At 32.5% G+C, this 13,836-nt stretch overlaps 1 protein-coding gene across 1 annotated transcript; it reads right to left on the bottom strand.

Moving 5' to 3' along the window:
• Positions 1-1,120: 1,120 nt before the first annotated feature.
• Positions 1,121-10,719, bottom strand: LOC149782066 (uncharacterized). Its single transcript, XM_089933495.1, has 3 exons — positions 10,556-10,719; positions 9,961-10,089; positions 1,121-7,398 (listed from the first exon to the last, which is right to left on the bottom strand). Exons 1-3 carry the CDS (start codon positions 10,647-10,649, stop codon positions 7,262-7,264), a joined length of 360 nt encoding a protein of 119 aa, XP_089789621.1. The 5' UTR covers positions 10,650-10,719; the 3' UTR covers positions 1,121-7,261.
• Between the last annotated feature and the right edge of the window lie 3,117 nt (positions 10,720-13,836).

The following is a 13,836-nucleotide window of genomic DNA, read 5'->3' on the forward strand; positions in this document are numbered from 1 at the left end:
ATTATCTTTATCGACTAGAACTATCACGATTCAAAAAGGTGTAACGGGTGTTTTGAACTATCACGATTCAAAAAGGTGTAACAGGTGACACAGATATGAACGTTATGATGATGAAACAGGCAATGCACAAAATACTAGTACTAAGTTATGCAGTTAGTGTTGCACTGAATGATGTTATATTCACCGAGGATTACAACAAATTACAAGCTGAGTTGACCCCTGTAGACATACAAAAGAGTACGTTGATCAAAAACTGGTCAATAACATCGGCGTACTGCAGGGTCGTATGGATGAAATATTAAATTGGGATGATACGAATGATAAAGTTTTAAATGCACTGGAAAAAAGTTTTAAACAGCTAACAAGGATTAAAAACTGAAGTAGATTTAACAAATCTCTCATTAAGCGATATTCTGCTGAAAGGATGATCTTTTTCATATGAGATGACTACAACATGTTTGTGACATATGAATATTTGTGATTATCTTTATCGACTAGAACTATCACAATTCAAAAAGGTGTAACGGGTGTTTTGAACTATCACGATTCAAAAAGGTGTAACAGGTGACACAGATATGAACGTTATGATGATGAAACAGGCAATGCACAAAATACTAGTACTAAGTTATGCAGTTAGTGTTGCATTGAATGATGTTAAGAACACCACCAAACTTCGAGATACTAACATTGAATTGTCCACTGTATCCTTGTGCTTCTCCTCGAAATTCTGAACTTAACACGATACTATGAAAATAAGTCAAAGGAAATAATATAAATTGGTAATCTTAATAATGAAGCGGAAAATATTTGTCTCCACAACCAAACAATATCTCAGAACCATTTTCGCAATTGGTTGATGATTGGGAGATGCTTTCTACATGGGAGAGATAGAGACAGACAGACATACAGAGAGTTTCTTTACGTCAGCTGTTTAAATGAACCACTAATGATTTCTTCGGTGTATACATGAGAAACGTAACTATTTATTTTTACCACTATTAACCATTAAATATGGCTTAATTTGAGATTGAGATGAACACAATAGTATTCCATTGCAGCAGTTCTCAACTAACTCGCAGCAATGTATTTACTCTCTCATGAACATAAAATAAACTCTAGATGTCGATAAAACGTATGCATATTTATTTCCAGACGGTCATGTTAACATTTGAATAACAGCTTGAACATAAATTAGAAAAGTAGCTAGACTGACTATCAAGGCACAAATAATTTGCATTTAACATATGAAAGTAATTTAACTAGATTTTCTTTTTGTGGCAGCAATTCCATAATATCTGAATCTTTAATTGTGCACTAACACAACTGCAACCACAGATTTAAAAAAAATAGATTGTCTTCTTTAGCAAAGAATAAAACTTATATGGAAGTTGAAGAGAATCATCTTAATCCAGATACGATGAAATGTAAACTTACAGATACATTGAAGTAGAACAAAAGACTTGAATTTCATTTTCAAAGCAATGTGCTTACATGTCCATAGGGTAATTAGGTTTACTTAGGTATACATCTCGTGATCTTAATAAATTGATCTCGTAATCTTAATCAATTCATCTCGTGTTCTTAATAAATTCATTTCTTGATCTTATTAAATTCATTTCTTGGTCTAAATAAATGCATCTTTTAACATTTTATTTATGTTCAAACAGACAATTTAAGTACATCCCAATTTTTAAATGATGTTCCTGATTGGTACACGTGACTTTAACTGAAGAAAACGCCCTGGTTAGTGCACGTGACTTTATCGAACAGAACATTCTAGTTGATGCACATATTAGCTCATTTTTAAGAACTACAACAGCTTCATTTTTCATTTGTGCAATATAAATATTGCTGTCCTTTGGACATTTTCCAATGTACTTGCTTTTATCCTTCATGTTTAAAACGAATATGTGTTAGTCACTAACAATCTCGTTCAATCACCCTATTTATTGCTGAGTTCTAAGGTAACTCTGGCACTGTAAGACCACCCTATTTATTGATGAGCTCTATTAATACATCTGGCACTGTAATATCGCCATATATTAGTTTAATCTTTATGTTTATCATAGTGACAATCACCAAATCTTCATCTTCTACTGACTTCCGTTTACCATTTGAAAAAAATAGTAATCTGTGAACGCTTTCATTGTTATCTTTTTCTCAAAATTTTCATCCTCTTATCGAATACTGTCATTCAGCAGTTTTAGAATCCCTTGCGAAATCATTAGTGGAGTTTTGCCTCAGACTATAATTTGGTTCTTTGTATGATTAAGCTACAATTACTGATCATAAAGGACAATTCGATAGATCAGTTTCAGTTTTAAATGGAGACACATAATTTTCGTCTGGAATTAAAATAACAGGAGCAAGGGGATGGATTGGAAATGATCTAACTCACACTAACGACACTAGGGACAAATGAAATACCCATATTTGCTTCCAATATGCAACCAGTATCACTATTGTCAGATATTTCTAACAGCCAATGTGTTCATCTTGTACTCATGGAGATGGGCTCGTGGAACATTCATACAAGTTACTGGTGCATATGTACATGATATACGATTTTGGTTTTGTATGCCTGAACTCTCTTTTATTTTTCCTTCTTCTTTGCTTGTGCTTATATATGGCATTATACTAATTTCGCCATACATTCCACACCAGATCATCAGGATCATGAAGTTTTATTGTTAAAAATTAAAGTCGAACATCCTATGTCATTAAACTCATATCAGGATCTAATCGGGTGTGATATAATAATATTATAGGTCAATGGTTTTATACACACAATATGAAACTGATTGGAAATGTCACACAGTTTGGTATCTTTATCGTACAATGGTCGTGTAGATGAGCCCTTAATAATTGAAAGCTTAAGTCTGGCGTCACATCATGTACATAATAGTAATCTTTGTTGGATATGCTTGAATGTCCCAGACGTAGATAGGCTTTTTCTATCGGTGGTGTTACTGTGTTGTAAATTGTTCTATCAAAACTACAGGTAAACACTGGCTGTGCATCTGCAATGCACACCATGTTATGCGCTTTAAATTTTCAAACAGCTGTTCTAATGACTGCCACATGAACTTATAACTTAACAAACCCGATTGTTCGCTATGTTTGTTTTGCATCTTTATACTTATGTTAAGTTTCTTTACATGTTTCTCTCTCACACATGTAGCTTATTTGTGTCATATGTCTTTAACAAAATCAATTCTTAATTGTCTTTAAATATTTATTTTTCACAGATATTGAATTGATGTGTTAATTTTATTTTTTAATATTTCTCTCTCATCGATATGGTGTGTATGTGATAGTGTCCTTGAATATTGGTCTCAAAGTTATGACATTTATACGTCAGTTCTCTTCAAACATTTCTTTCACATAGGTATGGCAAGAGATATGGCATGTGAGTGGTAATTATCTTTAATTGAATATTTATCTCTCACATATATGGCATGTATGTGTTAAACAAAAATGTTTAATCATCTTCATCTATTAATAAGACAGGTTTTGCAAATTTAAGTCCAAACTTTTTGTACACCAGTTTTGCAATCCTGCAAAACCATTTCTGAAACACTCGAATGCAACCAGTACCCACGTATAAATTTGGTCTGTAACATTTATGAACTGAGTTCAAGTATAAATAACATTCCTAATTAAACGTGTTTAGCTGCTTGCGTAATCAACTTTGGTGTTGTTCCTCTGGAACACCGTGCCTTTGCTAACGAGCGTTGTTGCAGAGCACTAAGACTTGCCGGAAGGAATAATAACATCGAATTTAGTTGAGGCACAAATAAAAATCCTAATTAAATGTTGTTTAGATGCTTGCATATTTCAATTTCCGTGTCGTTCTTCTGGATCACCTTGTCTTTGGCGATAATTCTCCAACTTTGTTGCAGAGTAACAAGGCTTCTTCGGAAAGAATAACAACGTCCAGAATATACTTATTTAATGCGTGGTAATTTTACAATTTTGTGTCTGTGATGCAAAGCACAGACGCTTTGTGTACCGCAGGCACAATAAGCAAAATACAAAACTTTACCCTAGTGTTGATAGTTGCAAAATGTCATATAACTGAGTCTTCTTCATTCATTATATCTATCGAGTTGACGAGCAAAAGCTGGACATCATTCAACTCGTTTAAGAAATTCAGTATTAACACATTACCCATTTGAGGTCCTCTAAATATTATATTACCATCAATGGCGAAAGTCACGAGTGACAATACACAATGTTTCCGATTCAAGGGCGAAATATTCCCTTATATTTACTAAACAAATCATATACCTTCGTAGATGTCCAGCATGAGTTGTAATGTATTTTTAATTTGCATTGTTTGTTAGTTGGATTTTATTTATCTATTTTTATTTCATTATATGCAATGGAAACTTGTTTGTGAGACTTGATATTGTCCAAAATCAAGTTCATTTTCTACTTGACTTGAATTATTGATTTTTAACCTCTATAAACAACTAATACATAGCAAATAATTTCCAATGAGTATGGGTTAACTATTAAAGTTATTATATTGACCTGAGTCAAGAATATTGTCTTTACCATATTTTATATCCTGATTTTAACTATGAATTTATTTTGTAAATATTAGGAAACTTTCAAAAAGATATGTTCCATTAGTTATTAGAATTTTTGATAAAGCTAATTGTGATTTGAGGTGAAAAGGAGCACTATATAATCTTTTTGTTCTAGATATTATTCATTTCTGCTTTGAGTTCTCCAGCACTTCATTTAGACTGGAATTTAATTATATTCAAATTATTTATTCACTGGAACTGCAAAGTGCTCATCAAAACTAACATTCTTGGAAATAGAGACTTGAATTGATACTGAAATTTAAAATAAAGATATATTCTTGAGTTGTATTATTTGCTCCAACAAAAGACTGTGAAACATCACCATTAGAAGGGTTATCACTGGCACATCAACACTGCCAGCGTTGGATTTAATTTGGATTTCCACTAAAGTTTATTCAGAACTTTAATCATTAGTACTGGTATCTGTAATTCTAGGACTATTTGGGATTTTATTGGCTATATCGTAAGTTCATTTTTTTACAGTTTCACTTTGTGTTGTAGATATATAAATTATTTGTTGAAAATTATGAAGCTTCTTCTTTCTCACTTTTTGTATTACTTGTTTTAATACCACAGAATTGTAATAGAGTCCAAAAGATACAGATGACTTCAATACAGCTTTCAATATATTTTTTAATATTTTTGGAATCCATATGGCAAAAATATAAAACACCTACTTCAACACTACTCTAATCTATCACCGATTTCCTGAACATTTTCAAATATTAGTATGAGTTTGCTGAGAGTTATATCATTCATTAAATAATTTTAGTAATAGTTTAATCAAGAGTTTTTTCCTGAACATTCGCGCCGTTTGTATTTGAGTGTATCAGACCTAGTATTTGCGACACTGAATATCAAATAAAATCGGGTCATGGTTCGGACATCTTGTTATGGTACCATTTGATTGCTTGCATAAATGTAGAGTCTTTACATATTTTAAGATCTGTTGATTCTGATGGAAAGATATATGAGGGGACGAAGAGAGAGAGAGAGAGAATGTGGTGGTGGGGGGAGAGAGAGGGTAGGAGAGAGTGAAGAAGAAGAAGAATGAAATTAGCTTGGATAATATGTATAAGAGAAGAAACATTAACAATAAGGGAAAAAAAGAAGTTCAAAATTGATATTGCTACTCATGTATTCCCCACTGATATTTCAATAGAGAATAATGAATTATAAAATGAATTTGTTTTAGTTTTTATATTTTCAAAATAACGTTTAACTTTAGGTTATCGGGCAAGATGCTGCAAAACGTTGCTGACTCTATGTTGTGCAGTCTTGCTGCATTCTACCTTATTCCATTCCCCAAAAAAGTTTGCGGCAGCTCTTTCGAGTTTACATGCTTCAATGTTCGGTGCTGACTTTATTATATAACTCACTTTTCATATATGTTAAATATAATAATGACGTTACACAAGTTTATCAACATGTTTAGCTCAGCGGTGTAAGAAGTGAGCTTGAATAAGTTTTCTTTTTATTATTAAAAAATTATTAAAAAATATGGTCATAACATTTTATATTAAAAAAATTCTGCATAATCCAATCTAGGGTGTAGTTGCCAATCTGAATGTGCAATAATGCTCTAAATCATTTCAAATAAAAACTTCGTTGTAACCCAGCATTCTTGTTATATTTGCATCTCAAAGTAATAATACATTACTCAAAATCTGTTGTAGTTACCACTTTGAGTGTAAAATAATGATACAAATCATTTAAATTTGACCTCATTTATGTAGAATACCCTTCAGACTATAAAAGCTGCTACATAATTGGAAGATTACAAAATGTAGACATAAACAACGTAACCACATTACAGTTTCTTAATGCGCATGACAGAAAATATCGTGGAAACGTTGGGGCGGAAATAACGATAGGATCATTTGTTCAGTTTAGTTTAATGATTTTTCAGTATAGTGTGGATGGGTGCCTGCATTTACGCTTCATAATTACTTAAAATTACTTTATTTTCGATGTATTATGTAGCTCCGTTGTAGACAATGGTACTAAATACAACTGATATGTGGTTTCGGGCGTACTTATTGGCATTAATTGTAATAATAAGAGATAGAAATTGAACTTATCAGTGGTATATTTTGTTTTTGTTATCCTCTGTGGATGGGTAGTAACTGCGATAAGAAAGAGTTAACAAATTTAAAGTTTATAACTATGCTGATAATATCTTTGTGTACACTACTGAATAAGGAAATAACATCTCGCTTAAGTGAAAGACACGTATGAATTGTTTCATATGGCATGTTTCATAACATCAAATAATATTTATAATTAAATGAAAAGACAAACATAGTTAAACATTCAGCAAAAATTGATATATCAAGTGGATGAACAGATTACAATTCAAAAACAAAGCAACAGATTATAAGAACATGTATTTATGAGCATGTCCTTGAGTATCATACATAGAGAACTAAAAGACATTCTCATCCATTATGCCAATAGGCTGCAAACCGTAACTAGCTAAAGCTAATGACATTTTATTAAATCCCGATTATCTTCTGTATAGATAGTTTAAGGGAATCGACATCTTCAGTTGACTTTACCGTATGCAACGGATGGTTCAAGTGAAGTGCATGTAATAACTTTTAGTATGAATATTTTCTGTATAAAAGAGAAATATCTATCTTGATATACAAACACGACGACTATCTTCAACACCTAAAATGTATTAAACAATCAATATTACCATAGAACCAGCAATAATAACACAGGACATAAAGTGGGTCTGGATTATAAAATTCCCATCCATAGAAGCCGATTCTTCCAGCATATCCAATAAAACCAGGAACTGCAAATATAATTAGCAAATAGTAGTTCGACGCTGTAACAGTTTGGTGTATGCATATTAGATGCTCCAAAGAGACACCTGTTATAGTTTTACCACTGACATATATCTAAGAGTTTAAAATTATTGTCCGTTAAGTGCATTAACGGATGCAATGTTCCCTATAATAGAAAATCATGTTGTCGCTGTTGTGGTTGTTGTTATACATTTTTGTGTTGGTTGCTGTTGTTGTAAATGTCATAATGATACTAATTATTATCGTCATTAATTGAACAATCAAACATAAAAAATACCCTAAACAAAACAAGAAATATGTTAAATGAAGAATATTGCATAAGAAGGTATCGATAATTAGTAATGATCCCAGAAGCAGATATATGCGTAAACTGTAAATAATGCCAACCATGCAATGTGTCTGTGGTTTGTTTTTATTTCCATTCAAGAAAAGTTGAATTTTAAATCAGGTTAAAATGGAAGCTATGTTCTTGCTAGAGAAGCCACCTTGGACACAAACTTGGCATAAGTTCCATAAAGATTGTTTCTTTGCCAAGTTTAATAAATAGTTTTTATTCGCGTTGAGACTATTTACACACGGCAGATATGGAAGTATGGCCATGTAGAATTGATTTATTGACTATCTTCAGTGATCGAATATGTACACGCAGTTAACATATTTTAATACACACTATATGCCTACCAAACACAAATTTCCTACATTATGTCCACAAGGAAATAACACTGAACGTTATCAAATTCTTAATTCTTAAATTGCCATAACGATTTGGATAATCTTGGATTTCATACTTGACGGAATATTAATTTCAAAACATTAAAAATTGTGCGCTGATTATTGTAATGCACAATATTTACTGCGGAAAAGAAGTTGTTCGGAACATACCTTTCCGTTTGGGTGAAGTCCAAGACTTTTCAAACGCTAACGGTAAATTCGGAACATTATGTCGCGAATTGATTGAGGTCAGTTGATCTGTTGAGCTGTTTTGAAAACTGATCCATTCTTGATTACATCTGGCGTAAGTCTTACATTTGGAGACGAAAATAAGGGGACCTAATTCAGTACTACCGGAATAGAACCGACTTGAACTGATTTCCGAAATTGTAGAGTTGTTATCTGCAAATCACCGCTTTGGCCAGCACATGGCAAATTTTTGTTTGAGTTAATAGGTATGGCATTAGTATATTCTATTACCCAACACGTAGTGAAGTTCGTGTTTGAGCGCATATGTTTGACGTAGGTATATTCCATTAGCCAGCTCAGTATCAAGTTCATGTTTTAGTGCTTAAGTTTGACGTTGGCATATTATATTAGGCAGCGCATTACGAGGTTCATGTTTGAGTTCATAGGTATGACGTAAATATATTCTCTAAGAAAGCACATTACGAGGTTCAAGTTTGAGTTTATAGGTATGACGTAAATATATTCTCTAAGAAAGCACATTACGAGGTTCATGTTTGAGTTCATAGGTATGACTTAAATATATTATCTTAGAAAGCACATTACGAGGTTCAAGTTTGAGTTTATAGGTATGACGTAAATATATTCTCTAAGAAAGCACATTACGAGGTTCATGTTTGAGTTCATAGGTATGACTTAAATATATTATCTTAGAAAGCACATTACGCGGTTCAAGTTTGAGTTTATAGGTATGACGTAAATATATTCTCTAAGAAAGCACATTACGCGGTTCAAGTTTGAGTTTATAGGTATGACGTAAATATATTCTCTAAGAAAGCACATTACGAGGTTCATGTTTGAGTTCATAGGTATGACTTAAATATATTATCTTAGAAAGCACATTACGCGGTTCAAGTTTGAGTTTATAGGTATGACGTAAATATATTCTCTAAGAAAGCACATTACGAGGTTCATGTTTGAGTTTATAGGTATGACGTAAATATATTCTCTAAGAAAGCACATTACGAGGTTCATGTTTGAGTTCATAGGTATGACTTAAATATATTATCTTAGAAAGCACATTACGAGGTTCATGTTTGAGTTCATAGGTATGACTTAAATATATTATCTTAGAAAGCACATTACGCGGTTCAAGTTTGAGTTTATAGGTATGACGTAAATATATTCTCTAAGAAAACACATTACGAGGTTCATGTTTGAGTTCATAGGTATGACTTAAATATATTATCTTAGAAAGCACATTACGCGGTTCAAGTTTGAGTTTATAGGTATGACGTAAATATATTCTCTAAGAAAGCACATTACGAGGTTCATGTCTGAGTTTATAGGTATGACTTAAATATATTATCTTAGAAAGCACATTACGCGGTTCAAGTTTGAGTTTATAGGTATGACGTAAATATATTCTCTAAGAAAGCACATTACGAGGTTCATGTTTGAGTTTATAGGTATGACTTAAATATATTATCTTAGAAAGCACATTACGAGGTTCATGTCTGAGTTCATAGGTATGACTTAAATATATTATCTTAGAAAGCACATTACGAGGTCCTTGTTTAAGTGCACGGGTATGACGTAATTATGTTAGTTTTTATACATTACAGGAAACGCGAGAAAATGAATGGATTTACCTCCTTGACAAAATCTGTTTTGACAGCGACTATCAGGATGTATCCTACAATAGTGGCACAACAAATTATACATGTCATTTGCCGGTCCCCATGGTACAGGATTACCGCCATACCCATATCCTCCATGCCCTGAAATAAATTATTATTGACTTTTATGGAGACAATCTGTATTTACGTGTATGCCATTGGGGTTGTTTGTGGGCAAAGAAATTTAAATCATAGATATGTCTTTTAATTTAAATGAATATTCGTAAAATAAATATTTAAATAGCTTAAATGTATTTGCTTTTATAAATTTATTTGTTCATCGAGTATCAAATAATTATCTAAAATAGCTGAATATGCAATTCACAACACTTTAAAAACAAACTGGTTATATTTATTTATGTAAACAGTTATCTCTGTCTGTCAGACTTTCTATCTACCTGCTTGTATATATATATATATATATATATATATATATATATATATATATATATATATATATATATATATATATATATATATATATATATCTTATTTCAACTTTAACAAAAGGAGTGTGCATCCTTATATATCTTATTTCAACTCTAACAAAAGGAGTGTGCATCCTTACCTTTACTTTTACGGATTTTATCGGCAGGTATAACACGCTGCAAATGTATTAACAACATCAGTGCAAACATGGCATAAAACATGCTGAAAGTCATATCGATGCCTTTTCAAAATGCCGAGACTATATTTTGAAGATGCAATAAGCAATGTTCCCTAAGTTTTGCCTATAATTAGCACACTGTCGAACTTATTTATATACCACTTGCACTGCTCGGAATATCCAACGAACCGTTTGATTCTCGTGTGTACCTTTATGTCATTTTCTACTTTCACGATTGATTTATGTCCACTTGAATGAATTCTTGACTAAATGTTGTGTTTTCATAATAGCCTTTAGGCAATACATTTCAACGCTTGCATTTATTTTGCATGTCACATTTATTTTCTCGGAATACAGCGATACATCATCTCGGATTATATTATATTGACATTAAATAATTACAATGTATTGCAGCTACAAAGACTTTGCAAACGTTTGTGAAGAAGGACAATGCATTGATGAATACAACGACTTAAGCATTTTATCCCACCTATTTTTATAGGTGACGATATTTTAATACTTTTCTTGAAAATTCTTCAATATCCAACTCCGACACATGCAAAACTATTTTTCTGTCAAATTCTATTTAATTTCATTTTTTATTTATTTTATGTAAGTTTATACGCTATTTCTTGATTTAATAATGCTAGTTACAATCTATAGTTTAAACATTTTTTTATTATGTCCCAACTGTGCGGAGAACATTTGCAATCAGTACATTTAATAAAACAAAGGATTAGAACAGAAGCCAACAACTTTTCCCTTCAATATTCAGCACAGACAAGTGCAAACGTCTTTCAATCGCAGGCCTAGAGATCAATGATGAAATTCTACTCATTCATTAATCATAAATGACATATGAAAATAACGATAAAAAGTATTAATAGTCCTTGTTTTCTAAATGATTAAAAATGGTACACAATTTCGTCGGAATCCTTTCTTTTTTCTATTCCACTCTCGTGCGTAAATGACAAAATAAGCACAAATCTGGAGTGAGAGTGAAAAACATAATGCGCTGACAAAAACATTAAAACGGAACTTGCTCCAAGTAACCTACAATAATCTGGTTCGTCGTAATGGTATCTTTACGCTTTCCTTGAGATCTATCTACATTGTTATTAATATGAATGATACATCGTTGCAATAGCCAGTCAGACTAGGCCTATATGTTAAATTTGTCAGTTACGAGGCACACATACTGTATTGTGTTTAATTGTTTGTTGTTGTTTCTTAAACCTATTATAATGTTCAAAAAATCAATTATTAATTATTAATATAAAAATGTCCAAATGGTCACCTCCGCCCTCTCTCTCTATATATATATTATCGTAGCTACTAGATACGGGCAAAAATCCATGAAAATGCGAGTGTTGGGGATTTTTGCTTGTCATACGACGATGCCTCTGGACCTGTGAATGATGGTAATGTAGTCAAGCCGTCCAAAGGAGGAGGAGGAGGAGGAGGAGGAGGAGGAGGAGAGAGAGAGAGAGAGAGAGAATTTTATAGTCTTTAGAAATGTTAATTAAAGCAGAATAATGACTTTGATCAACTATCAATACATTAAAATATTTTAATTGCCTCTTGTTGGTTCGTCATTTTACTTAGTTTATATTCCACGCTAATTTCCACTTGCCAGTAAGTGAATGCCTGACAGTACAGGTTCAGTGTACAAGACGGTAACCATGTTTGCAGTGCACTACTTTCTTCATAAAAACCATATTTCATGTTTAAATCAATACTGTGTCTTATATTAATTTGATAAATTTGAATAAAAATAGAAACTGAAAAAGAAAACAATCAACTTATCCATTTGCATATGTGATTGTGAACAAGAAGAAAAATCGTAGAACTACATTTTGGAGCGGACACACTCGCCCGGATGTAAGGAGTTCATTCACTCGGTCAATGCACAGTTGCCAGGAGCATATTGTACCTCCATTCAAAGTACAAATATGTCTATTTGTATGTGATATAAATAAAATATATGTATAGTATGTACGCTGTATCAATGCTATACTACTCGTTGTATAATTTTTTCATTAAAAGGAAACTCGGGCAAGCCTTGTTTCCTTATAATGAAAAATGTATGCATCTCGTGGTATATCATTAATGCAGCGTACATACTATGCATATATATGTATATCTGTATGTGTGAAATAAACTGACAACGAACAGTGCAAAAATAGTTTCTAATTAGCATGAGCGCTTTTGACTCTAAATGAGCCTTTTTCAAAGGAAAGAAAAATACCAGAGAAAAGATGAAAAAAAAAACAACAGAAAAATCGCTGAGGTTAGATAACTTTACATAACTATTTTTACAGGAATAAAAGCTTTAATTTTTTTATGTCTCAACTTGATGCTGATGCTGAAAAATATTTTGTATTGGTTTAGAATTCGATGAGCCATATCAACATCTGTTATTTTATGTAAATGTATGTAACCGCAAATTATCTCTCTGATATTTCATTGTTATAGTAGTAATTATAGGTTTTTGCGTGACGAATAAGCAAATTAAAAAAATTATTTAAAGAAAAATGTTCCGGCTACTAAATTATGTTTTTATTTGTGCGTGGCTGTTTTTAGGTCTTCTTGGTTTAAATCGCTTGGTCGCAATGTTCTAAGACGGCGTATCTGTTAAGAGTCATTTTCCTTCCTGTTTTGAAACTCCAGCTGGGGTTTGTTCAGCTGCAATAAGTGTTATATCACTGAAAGTGTGGCCATAGGAGGAGAAGTGTTCTATAACTGGACTTCTTTGCAGCTTCTTTGCCATCCAATCAGACCTGTGATGGTGAATCCCTTTGTGTAGCTTTTCAGTTTCTCCGACATACTGAAGGCTACAGATCTTGCATGTGATGAGATAAATTACATTCTCTGTTTTGCATGTTTGTGTTTTTTTGACCATGTATGTTCAGTCTTTCGATAGTCGCTGTGCTAGAAAATGTGCTGGTCTCAATCATATGTGGACAGGTTTTGCACCTTTTATCGCCACAGGGTCCATATTTGCAAGGGTGGCCTTGGTTAGTGATCTGCGTTACCTGCATCCTGACCTGGATGGCTTTGAGGTTTTTTGGTATCCCGTAGGTTGCCACAGATTTATTCGAGAGGATTAACTTTAATGTCTTACGATTCTACGATGGGCTAGTGTTTCCTGACGATTTTACCTACTTTGGGGCTGTTTGGATAATAGGTCAGGATAAATGGTATCCGATCATCCTTTTCCTTCTCTCTATATTTTAGTAGGT

This window comes from Sinohyriopsis cumingii, chromosome 15 (assembly GCF_028554795.1).
Source record: "Sinohyriopsis cumingii isolate HCF-2022 chromosome 15, ASM2855479v2, whole genome shotgun sequence".
Taxonomy (NCBI): Eukaryota; Metazoa; Mollusca; class Bivalvia; order Unionida; family Unionidae; genus Sinohyriopsis; species Sinohyriopsis cumingii.

What these genes read in the sequence shown, in the direction of transcription:
- LOC149782066 (XM_089933495.1), bottom strand. Translation starts at nt 10,649, where the DNA reads ATGACTTTCAGCATGTTTTATGCCATGTTTGCACTGATGTTGTTAATA. An exon ending in TAAAATCCGTAAAAGTAAAG is followed by an intron (nt 10,090 to 10,555) that starts GTAAGGATGCAC and finishes AATTTATTTCAG; the next exon opens with GGCATGGAGGATATGGGTAT. An exon ending in AAACAGATTTTGTCAAGGAG is followed by an intron (nt 7,399 to 9,960) that starts GTAAATCCATTC and finishes TTATATTTGCAG; the next exon opens with TTCCTGGTTTTATTGGATAT.